Source organism: Chlorocebus sabaeus, chromosome 5 (genome assembly GCF_047675955.1).
Source record: "Chlorocebus sabaeus isolate Y175 chromosome 5, mChlSab1.0.hap1, whole genome shotgun sequence".
Classification (NCBI taxonomy): Eukaryota; Metazoa; Chordata; class Mammalia; order Primates; family Cercopithecidae; genus Chlorocebus; species Chlorocebus sabaeus.
The window spans coordinates 25,359,375-25,377,784 of record NC_132908.1 but is presented as its reverse complement, the minus strand read 5'-3'; the positions used below and the strand labels follow the sequence as shown (position 1 = coordinate 25,377,784).

General features: G+C 52.8%; 1 protein-coding gene across 2 annotated transcripts in view; it reads right to left on the bottom strand.

The window, feature by feature from the left end:
* Nucleotides 1-3,821: 3,821 nt before the first annotated feature.
* Nucleotides 3,822-18,410, bottom strand: part of IL21R (interleukin 21 receptor) — a 47,612-nt gene continuing 33,023 nt past the window's right edge. For both annotated transcript variants that reach the window (XM_073015255.1, XM_007988492.3), the window contains 6 exons: nt 16,109-16,308; nt 10,236-10,390; nt 8,628-8,805; nt 8,069-8,168; nt 7,245-7,326; nt 3,822-4,797 (listed from right to left, as the gene is read on the bottom strand). In XM_073015255.1, the coding sequence (XP_072871356.1) occupies nt 4,048-4,797; nt 7,245-7,326; nt 8,069-8,168; nt 8,628-8,805; nt 10,236-10,390; nt 16,109-16,308 (1,465 nt within the window). In that variant the 3' untranslated portion in view covers nt 3,822-4,047. The remainder of the gene's footprint in view (nt 4,798-7,244; nt 7,327-8,068; nt 8,169-8,627; nt 8,806-10,235; nt 10,391-16,108; nt 16,309-18,410) is intronic.

The following is an 18,410-nucleotide window of genomic DNA, read 5'->3' as shown; positions in this document are numbered from 1 at the left end:
CCTCAGGCAGGTGACCAGCCTGAGGTGTGCCTTCATTTCATCTGTCAAATGGATGACTCTGCCCCTCAGAGCTTGCAAGGTGAGGAATGCGGCAGCTGGGAAAGTGATGTTGCTATTGGTCCCCCTTCCTCTTAAGTGAGGCTTGTCAGCAATTCTGCCCTGGTCTTTGGAGGGCAAGGAACCACCCGTCCCACTTGCTCCTGACCCTTGGTCATACCTCCAGGCCTTTGTCCAGGCTCTTCCCTCTGCCCCAAATAGCTGGTAAATCTAACAACTCCTATTCATTTTTCTTTTTTCTTTTCTTTTTTCTTTTTTTTTTTGAGATGTAGTATCACTCTGTCACCCAGGCTGGAGTGCAGTGGTGCAATCTCTGCTCGCTGCAACGTCCGTCTTCCAGATTCTCCTGCCTCAGCCTCCTGAGTAGCTGGGATTACAGGCATGTGCCACCACACCCAGCTAATTTTTGTATTTTTAGTAGAGACTGGGTTTCACCATGTTGCCCAGGCTGGTCTCAAACTCCTGACCTCAAATGGTCTGCCCACCTCGGCCTCCCAAAGTGCTAGGATTACAGTCATGAGCCACCACTCCCAGCCTCCTATTCATTTTTCAAAGTCCAACCAACACCACCTCCTCCCTGAAGCCCCCTGCCCCTCTTGATGTTCTCTTTGGGCTACCATCAGTAAGTGAGCTGGGCCTCACTCATACCAGCCAAGAGAGCAGACTGTGCATATCTCTTCCCAACTCTGTGTTTAGACTCAAATCAGGAGCATGAAATTACACCATGGAAATAGGCAAATGCTACAAATCAGGCTTTATTGAGTGCCTACTATGTGCCAGGCTGAGACTAAAGGCAGTGAACAAAATGGACAGAGTTGTTGGCCTGGTATGACTTGTGTTTTATCTTTACTTTGTTTCCAATATGCGTTTATCTCTGTCTATCCAACCAACCATTCTTCCTTCAAGTTCTTTATTAAAGCCATTAAGAGTAATAGCAAAGACTTTTGCACCAACTTAATACCATCCTCCTATCCATCCACACATTCAACCATCCTCTACCCACCCTCCTACCTACTAATCCGTCCTTTCAGGTGATGAGCCAGCTCTTGTCTTCAACTTTTATTTTTATTTATTTTTATTTTTTTGAGATGGAGTCTCGCTCTGTCGCCCAGGCTGGAGTGCAGTGGCCGGATCTCAGCTCACTGCCAGCTCCGCCTCCCGGGTTCACGCCATTCTCCTGCCTCAGCCTCCTGAGTAGCTGGGACTACAGACGCCTGCCACCTCGCCCGGCTAGTTTTTTTTTGTGTGTGTGTATTTTTTAGTAGAGACGGGGTTTCACCGTGTTAGCAGGATGGTCTTGATCTCCTGACCTTGTGATCCGCCCGTCTCGGCCTCCCAAAGTGCTGGGATTACAGGCTTGAGCCACCGCGCCCGGCCTTCAACTTTTATTAAGAGACAGGGTCTTGATCTGTGACCCAGGCTGGAGTGCAACGGTGCAATCACAGCTCACTGCAGCCTCAAACTCCTGGGCTCCAGCGATCCTCCCACCTTAGCGTTCCGAGCAGCTGGGACTACAGGCAAGCACCACCACGCCCAGCTAATTTTTTTAAAAAATAATAATTTTTGTAGAGATGGGGCCTTGCTATGTTGCCCAGGCTGGTCTTGGACTCCTGGCCTCAAGTGATCCACCTGCCTTGGCCTCCCAAAGTGCTGGGATCACAGGTGCGAGCCGCTGCGCCTGGCCTCCAACTTTGCTCCTCTGTGTTTACAGACTGAGTTCCCTTCAAAGGTGGGATTCTGAGAAACCTCGTCTGCCCCAGTCCAGAGCCCCCCAGTCTGGCCTCCGTCAGGCCCTCCCCAGCCATCTGTGTTCCCCTCCCCCACCCAGCAAGCTCTGGGTGCAGGAGAGCTGCACTGGTTTCCTGGGAGCCTGTGGCTCAGGTGACACCTGCAGGTGGCTCCTGGAACCTGTTGCCCCCAAAAAGGTGTGAAAACCACAGCACATCTGGACCCAAGAGTCCCTAGGGTGCAGGTGCAGGGGGTGCTGAGGGCTGCCCCCACTGTGCAGAAGCTGTGCTTCCACTCCTGTGCTCCCATCCAAGTCTCACACCCCTGGATCCCAGGCTCACAGTCCCACTCTTATAACCATCAGTGTTCTAAAACCTTCAGCCTCCTGCCAGGCACCAAGGACTCTCATGCATTCTCTCAGCTACCTCTCCCAACCACCCCATTTCACAGATGAGAAACGAAGGAGCCTTCAGCAGGACTGACTTCTGGTGAGTTCCAACGCAACCCTGCTCCAAAAGCATGAGAGAGCCAGAGCCGGCTCCTCCAGCACGGCCCTGCAGCCTGCAGTCTGACCTTTGCGGAAGATGGGGCCGGGCCAGGGTGGCCCCAGCTCTACTAAAGATACAAAAATTAGCCAGGTGTAGTGGTGTGCGCCTGTAATTCCAGCTACTCAGGGGCTGATGAAGGAGAATCGCTTGAACTGGGGAGATGGAGGTTGCAGTGAGCCGAGATTGCACCACTGCACTCCAGCCTGGGTGACAAGAGTGAAATTCTGTCTCAAAAGAAAAAAAAAGAAAAAGAAAATGTTGCTAAGAAGTATTTTCTTAGCTTCTTAATTCACACTTCAACAGGTTCTCTGACAAATCAATGACAAAAAACTTGACCTCCCTCCAGTTATTCAGGCTGAACAAATAAGATGTAGGACTGAACTGGGGCAGGGTGGGGGGCCCAGCAGGACGTGTGGCTGGAGCACACTGCATGGTTCTGGCCTGCACCCTCCCTCCATGAATGCCACGGGGGAAGGGTCCCACGAGCCTTGGCCTGCTATGTAATTGGTGTTTAACAAATATCTCTTGAGCGCATAAAGGGAATTTTTAAAAACTCAGTAGCAGAAGTTAGAAAAAGAAATCTTGGTTGGTGGGGAGCTGTTTCCATGAGACGAAACAGACTGACTTTAAGCCTGGAAACCCCCTGAGTGGCCCTCTGCAAGTGGGACGGCCCCTCGGGCACCCAGGCTGTCACTGACGATTGATGTTCTCACCCCCGCCCACCTCGGCTCTGGCCACAGAAGGAAGGAAGCTGACGTTTATTGAGGGTCTGCTCTGGGCTGTGTACTGTACATGGGTGACATTGCCAATTTCCCCCAGGTGGGTCATGCCTTCCCCATTGTCCGGACAAGGAAACTCTAGACCAGAGAGGGGCGGCGACTTGGCTCAGGTAGCACAGCCAGAAGGTATCAGAGTCGGGATTCAGACCTTCGTCCATGGGCCACCCAAAATCTTCCCATTCCCGGGGTCACTGTGGGCTCACTCCATCCCCTTTCCCTTCCTGCTGGAAGGTGATAAGGAACAACATGGACTTCTTGCAGCTCCTGGAGGCAGAAGCTGGAGGGCTGGACTCGGCCTCTGTCACACAATGCCCTGATCCCACAAAGCCCCGGAGGTGCTGTGGACCAGCTTGCAACACAAGACCCTAGAAGGGAAGATGGCTGTTGTCATCTGTTGACCACAGACATGTTTGCTGTGCACACTCGTGCACATGGGTGAGCTCCGTGGACCCAGATATGTACAGGGCAGGTGAATGTATGGAGTACCACGGGCATTATTCCAGGCCACAGGCACATGCAATCACACACACAGGTGGACGTGCCACTGCGCACCTAAGACACACACACACTCATGCACACACACACACGCATATGCACACACACACATGTATATGCACACACACACGCATATGCACACACACACGTATATGCACACACACGCATATGCACACACATATGTATATGCACACACACGCATATGCACACACACGTGTATGCACACACACACGCATATGCACACACACACGCATATGCACACACACACGCATATGCACGTGCACGCGTGTGTGCACACACACACACACTGTAAACATCAGGCTCAAAGGCCCATCCAGGAGACCAAAGGCTACAGGTGTCTTCACATCATAGCTCAAGTGGCCTTGTCTCCGGCTCAGGGCCCAGTGGCCTGGCCAGCTCTGGACAGCCAGTCAGCCTCACTAGCTGGCCTGGGGTCCAGGGCTGGAAAGTGGCGGGGGAATGACCACCCACTGGCGGAGGTAGCTCCGGGGGGGCCCTTCGTCCCCGGGGCTGGTGAAGTCACACTCCACAGGGCTGCTGCAGTCAGAGCCCACGAAGCCACTGTCAAACGTGTCCATATCCAGGCCAGCTGGGGGTGAGCCCGCCTCACTCTCTGAGACCCCTCCGGGCGACCGGCCACCCCAGGGCAGTCCCCCAGCCCAGTCCTCCCCATCTGCAAGGGGTGGCTTTAGTCTGTCCAGGAGGCTTCCCAGGGGCCCTCCTAGCCCAGGGCTGCCAGCTGAGACACAGCCACAGGAGAGGACTGTGGTTCCCGCGCCCAAGAGTGGATCCTCTAGGCCTGGGCTGGGCTCCAGGCCAGCGTCCAGGTCCAGGGCTGGATAGCCGTCATCCTCACAGCTGCAGGGCCAGGTGCATGGCCCCTCTGCATCTAGCACAGTCACTGTACCGATGGACACCACGCCGTACGGCCGGTCCCTCTCCTCACTGTAAGCTGAGCCTCCTGAGTTCTGGGCCGTCGCCCAGAAGCTGGGCTTGGGCATGCCGTCAGACTCCACCAGCTCTGTTGGTTCTCGTAGCTCCGTGAGCTGCAGCCTCTTGGCCGGGCTCTGTGGTGGGTGGCAGCTGTACACCTCCAGGGCTGAGGGCACTTCTGGGCTCCAGGGTCCCAACTCCAGCCTGGAGCCAGTGAAGGGAGCACCCACCCACTTCTGTGAAAGAGAAAAAGAGAGAGTCTTAGCACAGGATGAGGGCAAGGTGAGGGTTTATTTATTTTTTTACTTTTATTATTTTGAGACAGTTTGGCTCTGTTGCCCAGGTTGGAGTGCAGTGGTACCATCTCGGCTCACTGCAACCTCTGCCTCCCAGGTTCGAGTGATTCTCCTGCCTAAACCTCCCAAGTAGCTGGGACTACAGGCGCCTGTCATCACCCCTGGCTAATTTTTGTATTTTTAATAGAGATGGGGTTTCACCATGTTGGCCAGACTGGTCTTGAACTCCTGCCTTCAGGTGATCCACCCGCCTCAGCCTCCAAAAGTGCTGGGATTGTAGGTGTGAGCCACCACGCCCAGCCAAGGTGAGGGTTTAAACAGACAGAAAGACAGATACAGACACAGAGACAAGACAAAGAGACGTCAAGGGAGAAAGACAGAGATGTGAAGATAGACAAAGACACTGAGAGACAGAGAGAGAGTGAGGAATCAGGACCGTGATGTGCTCCTACCCTAGTGGGGCCCCCACTGGTGTCCCCTTCCTACTCTGCACCTCAGTTTCCCTACTTGTAGAAGGGAGTTGCTACCCTTAGTAGTGTGACTACTCAGCCAACTGGTGGCCCAATAGCCCAAGCAAGGGCCAAGATTCCTGAGTCAAGGAGACATGGGGGCAGGAGGGCCTGACGTCTGAGGTACCCCTGAGCCACCTCCTGCTTTCCCTCCTCCTTGATGCTTCTTGAAACCTAGCACTCTCCTGGTTTATGTGCCACCACCAGACAGAAACTTGGCCCCCGGGCGTAAGTCTTGTCTCTTCTGTCCATGGTTGTAGCCCCAGTACCTAGCACACAGTAGGTGCTCAATAAATGTTTATTAATAAAATGAATGAGTGGAGTGGATCAGTGAAAAGCCACTTGGAAAGGCCTTTGTATACTTTGAGGATAAAGGATGTGAGTGATGCTGGCTGAGGCGGTGGCCCTTAAACTTGAAGGACCCTCTCCTTCCCTCCCCTGTCCGGACTCCCACTCATGACACCAGAATCCTCATGCAATTGGCAAGGAAAATCCCAGAGAATGGGACTCTCCCTGTTTTGAGCTCATCTTCCTCAAAAACTCATCTCAGAACTGTGATGTGACTACCACCACTGATTTAAAGTCACTTCTCAGCTGTGTGCCCTTAAGCCAATTACTTACCCTCTCATTGCCTCAGTTTCCTCATCTGTAAAATGGACCTAATAATAGCACCCATCCATAGGGTCATTGTGAGAGTTAAATGAGTCACTGTTTGTGATGCTCCTAGGGGACTGCCTGGTATATAGCAAGTGCCATATGAGTATTGGTAAAAATCAACCCAAAATAAATGTGATATTTAAGCTTTAGGGAAGAGGAAAGGGTGGGTCTTATGTGGGTGAGAGTCCAGGTTCCTCTCTGCCCACTCTGAGCTTTGGCCTCCTTGTGGGTGCCCTGGGGGCAGTAGAACATCCGCTCTGCAGGGGCTGCTGTGAATATGAGAATGAGTGAGGCAGGAAGGGTGTCCAGCACAGCGCCAGGCAGACAGCAGGAGCTCAATCAATGCTCTAGGTCTGCACTGTCTGACTTTCAGGCTCAGCTGCAGCAGGTGGGGCTGCCCCTCCCACCTCTGTCACCACATCCTCTCTGCGACAGCCCCTCCCACTGCTGCAGGGTGGGTGACAGGGCTGTAAATGGGCACAGACAACCTGTGGGTGCTGGCGGGAGGTGGCGAGTTGGAGGCTTGGTGAACATTGGGGCCAGACCCTTCCCAGAACCCACTCCCTCTCCAAGCCAGGTTAAGGGCACCTAAGAAAAGACCACGGGGGCAATCTGTGACTCAAAAGACCACCAGCCTCACCCCCTCTCCCAGTCTGGCTCCTTGGGCTGGGTGAATTCTGCATTATTTTGTTTACTCTTTCTTTTTGATTTTTTTTTTTTTTTTTAGATAGGGTCTCTGTCTGTTGGCCAGGCTGGAGTGCAGTGGTGTGATCATAGCTCACTGCAGCCTGTGAACGATTCTCTTGCCTCAGCCTCCTGAGTAGCTGGGACTACAGGCGTGCACCACCTCGCTTGAATGATTTTAAAAGTTTTGGTAGAAATGGGGAGGTGGAGTGGTGGTGGAGGTCTCCCTGTGTTGCCCAGGCTGTTCTGGAACTCCTGGCCTCAAACAGTCCACCTGCTTTGGCCTCCCAAACTGTTGAGATTGCAGACGTGAGCCACTACACCTGGTCAAATCTTGTTTAATTCTTCTGCCAATTCTGCACTACAAGAATGTCTACACTTTGCACGTTGGGAAATTGAGGCCTGGCTTGTGGCATGGCTGAGATCTGGATGCTCTAGGCCTGTGGGGTAAGGCTGGGGAGCCTGGAGTGAGGAGAGGTGAGGCTCCTGAAGAGGAGGAGGGGCTCAGAGGAGCTCATCACAGGGTGGGGAGCTCACCTTGAAGTCTCCGCTGCAGCCCTTGTACAGGGGCACGAAGAACTGCTCGGGGCTGGGGACGGCCCATATCTTCTTCCATAGCCTGAGGGGGCAGAGAGGGGTGAGGACCCTGTCATCACCAGACAGCAGCCTGGCCTCCCATTCGGACACTCCCCAGCTTCATCCTACAGGAACTTCTGAGCATCACAAGACACAGCCCAGGCGCCTCCCTCCTTCCCTGGGGCTTGGTTTCCCCATCTGTAAAATGGGAGCAGCGAGTCTCCATCGCAGGCTCCTGAAGGGATATTTAGATTATGTTCTTGGATGCCTGTTGTGTGCTAGGAAAATGTTGCCCCTTCTAAGCTTCAACTTCTTCATCTGCAACCAGGGGTGCGCACAGAGGCCATTTCAGAGGTGTGGAGTATTACAGCCACCTCTTCACCACCACCTAGTGGCCCCTGATGCCCCTTGAGCCTCAAAACTTAAAACCCACTGGACAAGACCACAGCTGAGGTCTCTGTTTAAGGACACAGAGTTTCAATCCCAATTTCTGCACTTCGGAGCTGTGTGACTTTGGACAAATTCCTTGACCTTTCCATGCCTCGGTTTCCTCATTTATAAAATAAGGGCAACTGAAGTGTCTCATGCTCATAGGACTGCCATGGGGTGGGGGTGAAGAGAGTGCCCTCCACAGTGTCCAGCACACAGTGGCTGTGAGTTGGTTATTATTCCACCGTCGTCATTGTTACCATGCTGACAGGCATGTTCTCCAACCCTGGGTGGGTCATAGATGGGCAGTGGCCCATGCCGACCACCTTCCTGCCTTCCTGATCCCCTGGCCTCACCTCCATATTGGGTGGGTCTTCAGGCTCCAGAAGGCAGGAATGAAGACTATGACAAGCAGGAGGAGAAGCAGCAGGTGAGGGTTCCAGCCTTCCTTTAACTCTGGGAAGGAAGCAAAGAAAGGGTTAAATGGCACCAACTCTACCAGAGGCCACATGGGGTAGGCATGGTGGGAAATGGGTCTGGGGCAGAGTAGAAGGGGGTGGGAGAGGCTGCTACTTCTAGTGTCTTGAAGTGAGATGGATCTGGGTTCAAATCTTGTTCTCATTCCTCACCCCAGGCAAGTAACTTCATTTATCTGAGCCTCAGTTATCTCATCTGAAAAACAGGGCTGATTCCCACTTCAGAGTTAAGGGGATCAAATGCCGAACAGAAGAAGCTGCTGGCACCTAACACAGGGCCTGGCCGGCAGGGGCTCTAGAAATGTCATTGAAGGGCTACATCTGAGGATGAACAACTGAATACCTCCCAGCTGTGCCAGGAAGCTCAGGGCTTAGGGTGGCTAGACCAGGACAAGATTTCGTACCAGGAGTGGGGTGTCCATCCCAGCTTCACACCTACCCTCTGACTGGGTCTGAAAGACGACCGGGTCACTCCACTCACTCCAGGTCCCCTGGTAGGAAGAGCCAGGCATGGGCCCTGCCCGCACCTGCAGCTCATAGCTCGAGTCTTTGCGGAACTCCAGGGGGAGGAGGGAGACACTTCTTGAGTCCACTGAGATCAGCTTTCTCCTCGGCCTCTGCCAGTACAAGGAAAGGATGCACCAGGTCAGGGTTAAACCAGGCCAGCCCCCGCCTCCAGCAGAGCCACCTCTTTTCCCAGCTTCCATCAAAGGGCCTGAGTGTCTCTTCTCTTCCCACAAGAATCAAGCCTATACCTGAGTAGTTGGACTCAGGCATGGGGAGCACAGACTTGCCGGCACTGCCCGGCCCTTGCATGTGATGGGATGCTCTGTTTGATTTCTCTTTGATCCAATTCAGCCACTCACAGTCCTGGCAGTGGACTCTCCCTGCAGGACTGGGCATATCTCAGGAGTGGTAATGGTCTGACGGCATTCCAGGCAATGCATACTTTTGGAATTCTTCAACAGTTGAGGACATTCTCAACTGATATATTGATATAAGTCTCAGTACATCAGTTGAGAATGTCTTCAACTGTTGAAGAATTCCAAGAGTTGACATACTGACATTCCCAATAGTGGGCGTTTCTGGAACTCTTTTAACTACAGACATCTTAGCAATGGATCCCTTTGGAAGTCTTCCACTGGGGACTTTCTAAAGTATGGCACTCATGGCCATCTCCAGCTGGGGTCATTCCAAAGGATGGACAATTCTAGGACTCTTCAGCTGTGACTGTTCTATCATTATTACTATTTTTATTTTTTAGAGACAGGGTCTCACCTGTGACTATTCTAAATAGTGGGCTGGAAGGACATCTCTCAAAGCCTTCATGTTTGAAACAATGGGCCTCTAACACTGGACATTTTTTTTTTTTTTTTTTTTTGAGATCGAGTCTCGCTCTGTTGCCCAGCTAGAGTGCAGTGGTGTGATCCCAGCTCACTGCAACCTCTGCCTCCTGGATTCAAGCGATTCTCCTGCCTAAGCCTCCAGAATAGCTGGGGTTACAGGTACATGTCACCATGCCTGGCTAATTTTTGTATTTTTAGTAGAAATGGAGTTTCACCATGTTGTCCAGGCTGGTCTTGAGCTCCTGACCTCAAGAGATCCACCCTCCTCAGCCTTCCAAATTGCTGTGATTACAGGCGTGAGCCACTGCATCTGGCTGGACCTTCTTAATCATTGATACTTCTGGAACTCTCCAACTATGGCCATTCTAAGCAATTGGGAAGCTTCCAGATTGCCCCGTTTCTGAAACTTCTTCTATTGTGAGTACACTAGACCTGGGGTGGAGTCTGGGGAAGGGACAATCTCTTTGGCATGCTGACAGCCAAGGAGACAGGTTTGGGCAGGACAGATTATTCAGGGGTCTCCTACCTTGGGAAGAAGTGAGCGGAGGAGGAGGGACTGCTGTAAGGGAATGCCCGCACCCTTGGTCTCTGTTCTTGGCCATGAATGATGATACTCGCCCGTCTCTCCCACCCGGATGCCCTTGCACTCCCTCCTCTCCCCTCCCCTCCCACAAAGCTGCACTGATCCCCACGTTCCTCACCACAGCCCAGGGGTCTCCCCGGTTTCTGTACTGCAGCTCATACTGAAGCTTGCCCTTCAGCATGTAGAAGGCAGGGTCTTCGTAATCTGAGCACCAGGAGATATTATACTGTCCTGAGAAGGTCACAGTCACGTTGAAAGGGGGAGCCGGCTTGACTTGGTGGGAAAACCCAGGAAAAGAAAATGGGGTGAGATTTTGCTTGTAGGTGAAAAGGATTTGGTGGTGGGAAGAAGCCCTGCCTGCCCCCACCCCGGCCACCGTGCCTCACCCATTATGGATGAGATGAAGACAAACAACCCTGAGTGACTTTGGGCAAAGTACTACCGACTCTGGGCTTCAGTTTATCCATCTGGGACCTGAGAGATTAGGGTTGCAAACTCAGGGGCGGGCAGGTCACAGAGAGGGATGAAGCAGCTTTAGGGACTGTGAAGAAATAAAAGAGTCGGGCCGGGCGCGGTGGCTCATGCCTGTAATCCCAGCACTTTGGGAGGCCGAGGTGGGTAGATCACGAGGTCAGGAGATCGAGACCATCCTGGCTAACACGGTGAAACCCTGTCTCTACTGAAAATACAAAAATTAGCCAGGCATGGTGGCAGGCGCCTGTAGTCCCAGCTACTCAGGAGGCTGAGGCAAGAGAATGGCGTGAACCCGGGAGGCGGAGCTTGCCGTGAGCCGAGATCACGCCACTGCACTCCAGCCTGGGCTACACAGAGAGACTCCATTTCAAAAAAAAAAGAAAGAAAGAAAGAAAAAAGAAATAAAAGAGTTAAAAGTGAATGGCGTCAGCAGCACAGGGTGGTCAGCTTTTCTAAGTTTTCTAGGGAAACACACATGCACACACATACACACGTGCACATGCACACCCACACACATGCCCACACTTGCAACACACACGCACACACGTGTGCATGCACACACACGCACACACAGGCACACGTGCACACACATGCATACACACACACATGCACACATACACATGAAATCTGAAACCCTGCTTTCTATGTACTGAAGAGCAAGTTTCAATATGAGGTGCAGAATGGGAAACGGGAGACCCTTGGAATTATCGTGTGAAATCTGCAAGGGTTTTTTCCCCCTAGAGACAGGATCTCACTATGTTGCCCAAGCTGGAGTGCAGTGGTGCGATCATAGCTCACCTGTAGCCTCAACCTCCTGGGCTCAAGCCATCCTCCCACCTCAGCCTCCCAAGTAGCTGGGACTACAGGTGGATGCTACCACACCTGCCTAATTATTTGTCTATTTTGTAGAAACGGGGTCTCACTATGTTTGCCCAGGGTGGTCTCAAACTCCTGGCCTCAAGTGATCCTCCCACCTCAGCCTCCCAAAATCCTGGGATTGCAGGTACAAGCCACTGCACCTGGCCTATCTTAAGTTTTAAAGTTAGCAACCCATCCAAAAATATTCTCAGCAGCGTCCTGGCAAATCCATTCCTTTTCCATTTCTGTTCTAAATGATGGTATCATTTTCTTTCAACCCCAGCTACTTCAGGCAGTTGGAAGACTCTTCTTAGCATGAATGCTAATGGCGAGGGCTGCCATTTACTCAGAGCCTGCCTGGCTGCCCTGCTCTGGGCAGTTTGACACCCCACGGTGGCCCTGGGAGGCCAATCTGATGGTCCCCATCTTTCAGCATCTCCCAGCAAGCACAAGAGCAGAGCTCTGAGCCATAACAGCAAGCTCTCATGGGCGGCCTCCAGGCGAAGGTCAAAGCCGGCATTCTGTTTTTGCTCCATTCGAAGGACATTTCATGAACTTGAGCAGAACACAATATGTTAAGGGCCTCAAATTCCTCTCTTGTAAAATGGGCCCAGTTCCCGTATCATGGGGCTTGTTCAAAGGGATGAAGCTATTTAGCAGGAGGCGGTAACTTCAGAGGAACTGAGTGGCAAGTGTCTATTAGTGTCAGAGAGGAGTTGCAGGCCTCTGCCCTCACCTTCTCCACTTTCTCTTCTTGTTTATTTCCTTCCTTCCTTCCTTCCTTCCTTCCTTCCTTCCTTCCTTCCTTCCTTCCTTCCTTCCTTCCTTCCTCCCTCCCTTCTTTTTTTCTCTTCTTTCTTTCTTTTTTTTTTTTTGAGACAGAGTCTCTCTCTCTGTCACCCAGGCTGGAGTGCAGTGGCACGATCTTGGCTCACTGCAACCTCTGCCTCCTGAGCTGAAGCAATTCCACAGCCTCAGCCTCCCAAGAAGCTGCGCACCACCACACCTGGCTAATTTTTGTATTTTCAGTAGAGGAGTTTCCCCATGTTGGCCAGGATGGTCTTGATCTTCTGACCTCAAGTGATCCACCCACCTCAACCTCCCAAAGTGAGCCACCACACCCAGCCACCTTCTCCACTTTCAATCTGCCACCATCCGGCACTCCACACCTCTCACCCTGTGATTTTGTTTACCACGTGCCTCTCTCGCTGGGCTCTTAGCTCCTTGGGGCGGAGGTTTTGTCCTCCAGGTTCAATCTGTGCACACAGCTCCTGGAACACAGCCTGGGGCACAATAGGCCCTCAGTAAATATTTAGCAAATTAGGCTGGGCAAGGTGGCTCATGCCAAAAATTTCAGCACTTTGGGAGGCTGAGGCGGGAGGATTGCTTGAGGCCAGGGGTTCAAGACCAGCCTAGACAGCACAGCAAGATCCCAGCTCTACAAAAAATTTAAAAATTAGCCAGGATGGTGATATGCACCTGTAGTCCCAGCTACTCAGGAGGCTGAAGTGGGAGGATCGCTAGAGCCCAGGAGTTCCAAGCTGCAATGAGCTGTGATTGTGCCACTGCACCCCAGCCTGGGGGACAGAGCTACACCCTGGCACGCTCTCTCTCTCTATATATATATATACACACACACACACACACATATATACACATATATATATATTTGTCAAATTAACAAATGAACCTTTCAAGGCCTCCAGAAAGGAGCTCTAAGGCTGCCTGTGATCCTGAAACCTGCACTGAGGGCTCCCACCGCGCCCCGAAGTGACGGAGGTGCACGTTTTACAGAATGCCACGGTGAACACTGGGTTGTTGCTGTTGCTGTTCCGGCGGTGGGATGTTTTTGACTGAAATCCTTTCTAACCCCTCTTTTGTCCTCCCCGGGGCAGGTGGAGGCCGGCTCTGGGCTTCCCTGTGTGGCCTGGGTGAGGATCAGTCCCAGAAGACACCAGCGTACTGAGAACTGCCCCATGGGTAGATGTTTGCAGAGCCCGGGGGTCATGAAGGGGGCGCTGCTCAGCCCAGTGAGGCCCAGGACCCAGGAGGAGGAAGGGACCCTGGGCAGGAGGTGGTTAGAAAATCACTTCCTGCCCCAGCTGGGCCCAGGCTAGCTGCAGATCCTGGCAGGGAGAGAGAGGGTGCCAGAGAGAAATGCTTGGATTCACGCTGCAAGAGAAGTGGCAAGGAGGGGCCCCTTCTCTGCCCTGAGCTCTCCTCTGCTTCTGAGGAGCTGTGGGGGGGAGGCGTGTGGGGTGGCCGGGGCAGTGGGGCTGCTGCCTGCCTCAGTTCACTCAGCCCGGAGGGGCCCCTGCTCCAGATGGTGCATGCGTGTGCAGAGAACCTCGTGTCCTGGATCCCAGATCCGTGTGGCTGTGAGTGTGTGTGTGTGTGTGTGTGTGCGCGTGCCTGTGTGGGATAATGCATGTGTGTGAGAGTGCATGTGTGTGAGCGTGTGCATGTGCGTGCCTGTGGTGTGTGAGTGAGTCTGTGCGTGTGTGTGTGCATGTGTGTGAGAAAGGGCATGTGTGTGAGAGAGTGCATGGGAGTGTGCATGTGTGTGAGAGAGTGCATGTGTGTATGTGCATATGTGTGTGCCTGTGTGTGTGATGTGAGTGTATGAGTATGTGTGAGAGTGTGTGAGTGTGTGCATGTGTGTGTACACGTGTGTGAGTGCATACGTGCGTGCATGTGAGTGTGCACGTGTGTGTGAGAGTGCATGTGTGAGTATGTGTATGTGTATGCATGGGTGTGTGTGTGCATGTGTGTGTGCATGTGTGTGTGATGTGAGTGTATGAGTATGTGTGAGAGTGTGTGAGTGTGTGCATGTGTGTGTACACGTGTGTGAGTGCATACGTGCGTGCATGTGAGTGTGCACGTGTGTGTGAGAGTGCATGTGTGAGTGTGTGTGTGTATGCCCATGTGTGAGTGATGTGAGAGTGTATGTGTGAGTATGTGTATGTGTATGCATGGGTGTGTGTGTGCATGTGTGTGTGCATGTGTGTACGTATGTGTGAGTGTGTATGTGAGAGAGAGAGAGAGCAAGAGAGAGACACAATGTGGGCCTGTGTCCACGCCATGCAGGCTGGGGCTGGGGAGACATCTGAGAGTTTGAGGGCGCATCTATGAGTCTGTGAGTGCGTGAGTCTGTGACCCTGGGAATGTGCGTGAGTGTGCATGTGTCTGGGAGTGTGTGAAGCTTCACTCTCGCCCTCTGTGGTGTGACACCCCCTGAGCAAAGTGGTGCAAACCGGGACCCCCAGAGTGTGAAACAGACACCTCTTATACCCCAGCCCCTCTGCTGGGAATCTAGGGGCAGAAACTCCCGAGCTCGCAGGCAGGGCCTTCCCGAGAGCAGGCTCCCTTTGCAGGCTGTGTTTGCCTCTGGGGCCGCTTTGGGTACACACACACACACATACACATACACATACACACACACACACACCATGCCAAAGCCACCTCCCAGTTCTGTTTTGTTTTGTTTGGGATGGAGTCTTGCTCTGTCACCCAGGCTGGAGTGCAGTGGGATGATCCTGGCTCATTTTAACCTCCATCTCCCAGGTTCAAACAATTCTCCTGCCTCAGCCTCCCAAGTAGCTGGGATTACAGGCATGCGCCACCATGCCTGGCTAATTTTTTTGTATTTTTAGTAGAGACGGGGTTTCACCATGTTGCCCAGGCTAGTCTTGAACTCCTGACCTCAAATGATCCACCTGCCTCGGCCTCCCAAAGTGCTGAGATTACAGGCATGAGCCACCACGCCTGGCCCCTGCCCTGGTTCTTGTTTTGTGTTCTGAGATGAGGTCTCGCTATATTGCCCAGGCTGGTCTCAAAGCCACAGGTTCAAGCAATCCTCCTGCCTCGGCCTCCCAAAGTGTTGGAATTACAGGTGTGAACCACCTCGCCCTGCCACCTGACCTAATTCTGAACTCACAGATAAAACTGCTCCCACCCACCAGGCCCCCTGCCCCTGGGACACCCCTCTACCTCCAGCCTGGAGGGAAATTCCAGGCCTCCCTGGAGCTTATGAAGGGGAAAAAACCTAGGAGGGTTTTTTTCTGTGACTCAGTGTCCTCCATTCACCTCATTATGGAGTCGGGATCCCAGAGAGTCAGGGTTAAAAAGACATTTGCTCTACAAACAGGGAAGCTGTCCCAGAGGTAGGTGTGCCTCATCCATGGTCACACAGATGGGCAGAGCTGAGCCAGAACATGAACCCAGAAGTCCCGGTCCCAGCCTAGCTCCTTCCATACCTCTCAAATCTAGTATCAACCTTTCACACATTAGTAGAAAATAGCGCAACTCAAAATAGAACTCTAAGGTGTGGTGAGGACATAGGCCAGGTCAGATCTGGTGGAAGGAGGAGAGCTGGCCCAGAGGGCAGGGATTAGGGGGCCCAGCCCCTACCTATAATCCTGGCACTTTTGGAGGCCAAGGCGGGTGGATCACTTGAGCCCAGGAATTCGAGACTGGCCTGGGCAACATGGCAAGACCCCCGTCCCTACTAAAAAAAATTATCTGGGCGTAGTGGCGTACACCTGTTGTCCCAGCTACACGAGAGGCTGAGGTGGGAGGATCACCTGAGCCTGAAGAGATCGGGGCTGTGGTGAGCTAGGACTGAGCACCACCCTAAGCCTGGGGTCCCAGGATACTCACTGCTGTCAGCCAGGAGAAAGCTGCCGCACTCCTCGGAGTAGTTGCCAGAGCGGTCTGTGATGTTGACACTGAAAATGTCGTCGGCCATGAAGTGGAATACATCCATGTGACAGGTGTAGGTGGCGTGCGTGGCATTGTGGGCCGACCTGTGGAGGCTGCAGGAGGTGGCCTCGTCCTTCAGCTCTTCATACTGGTCTTGCCTTCAAGGACAAAGCAGCCGGTCATGGCCAGAAGCCAGGGGCAGGGTGGATGGTGGCGGGCTCCGTGCTCAGGGCCAGGGCAGAAACCCAGACTCTCAGGGCTGGGAGGGATTTGAGGCAGGGCTCAGGGGGTGGTCACCTGGTCCAACCAACCTTTTCCCAGGGAAGGTATCACCTCCCCTGCAGCATCCCCAGTGAACTGTATCCGGGCTCAGCTTGCACACCTCCCGGAGACCAGGAACTCACTACCTCATCTAGGGCAGCAGCTCTCAATTTTGGAAATTTGGGCCATTCTTGCTTGGACCAAGCCTAAATCTGTCCCCGTCGGTCCAGACAACCAGATGGCTGTCCTACAGGAAAGGCACTAGGCATTGTGGGTTTCCTTCTCTCCTTTCTGCCCAACATCCACTTTTTTGAGACAGGGTCTCACTCTGTCCCCCACACCCAGTGTGGTAGTGTGATCACGGCTCACTGCAGCCTCGACCTTCCCAGGCTCAGCTGATCCTCCCACCTCAACCTCCTGAGTAGCTGGGACTACGTGCATGCACCACCATGCCCAGCTAACTTTTGGTACTTTTTGTAGAGATGGGGTCCCACCGTGTTGCTTAGGCTGGTCTCGAACTCCTGGGCTTAAGTGATCCGCCCGCCTTGGCCTCCCAAAGTGCTGAGATTACAGGAGTGAGCCACCTCACCCGGTCCCAAAATCCACTGAATACCTAATAAGAGCCTGTGCTGAGGGCCAGGAGAAGAGCTCAATGAACCTCATCTCCTCCTCTGGTTGGACTTCTGGGAAAGCTGGTGGGATGGGGTTAGGGAAAATGTTGTGGCTTTTTAACTCCCACCGGACAAAAATGATGGGTTTTGAAGTACGTATAGGAGTTTACCAGATATTAATTTCCCTACCTAGACGTTCAGGTTCTGAACATGACCACTCTCGAGGCCCAATAGGGATGTGTGGACTGAGTTCTCTGCTAAATTTGCTGGAATAGAAGTTCTTGCTGAATAAATGCTCTCCCAGGCCTCCCAGCCTGAACTTGCTCGTTATCCCCCTCACCCTGCCTCACTCCACTCCAGCCACACTGACCTCCTCCCTATTCCTCAAACTCACCAGCTCTTCTCCCACAGGGCCTTTGCACTGGCAGTGCCCCCTGCCCAGCTCCTTGGCTGCCTCCTTCTCACTAGAAGTTGTGGTCCCTCTACCTGAGGTCCAGTGTCCTATAGCACCCAGTGTTATTAGAAAGTATCCTGTTTAGGGCAGAACACGGTGGCTCATGCCTGTAATCCCAACACTTTGGGAGGCTGAGGTGGGCGGATCACTTGAGACCAGGAGTTCGAGACCAGCCAGGCTAACATGACAAAACGCTGTCTCTACTTAAAATACAAAAATTAGCCGGGCATGGTGGTGCACACCTGGGTGCAATCCCAGCTATTTGGGAAGCTGAGGCAAGAGAATCGCTTGAACCCAGGAGGCGGAGGTTGCAGTGAGCCGAGATCACGCCACTGCACTCCAGCCTGGGCAACAGAGTGAGACTCTGTCTCCAAAAAAATAAAAAGAAAGAAAGAAAGTATCCTGTTTGGGCCTGGTATGGTGGCTCACACCTGTAATCCCAGCACTTTGGGAGGCTGAGGTGGGCAGATTGCTTGAGCCCAGGAGTTTGAATCCAGCCTGGGTAACATGGCAAAACCTTGTCTTTACAAAAACTACAAAAATTATCTGGGTGTGATGATGCATGCCTGTAGTCCCAGCTACTCGGGAGGCTTAGGTGGAAGGATCGCTTAAGCCCAGGAGGTCGAGGCTACCGTGAGTTCTGATCACACCACTGTACTCCAGCCTGGGCAACAGAGCAAGACCCTGTCTCAAAAAAAAAAAAAAAGAAAGAAAAGAAAAGAAAAAAAAGAGAAAGCATCTTGTTGGTTGTTTTGTGCGTCTGTCTCCCCCAGCCACCGCCCCACTGTGGTATGTCTATTCCAAGGCATCTGGGGCCCGGTCAGTTTTGCTCTGCTGAATCCCCAGTGCCTGCTACAGTGTCTGGCAGGAACTTCACACATGTTTTGTTTTGTTTTGTTTTGTTTTGTTTTGTTTTGTGAGATGGGATCTTGCT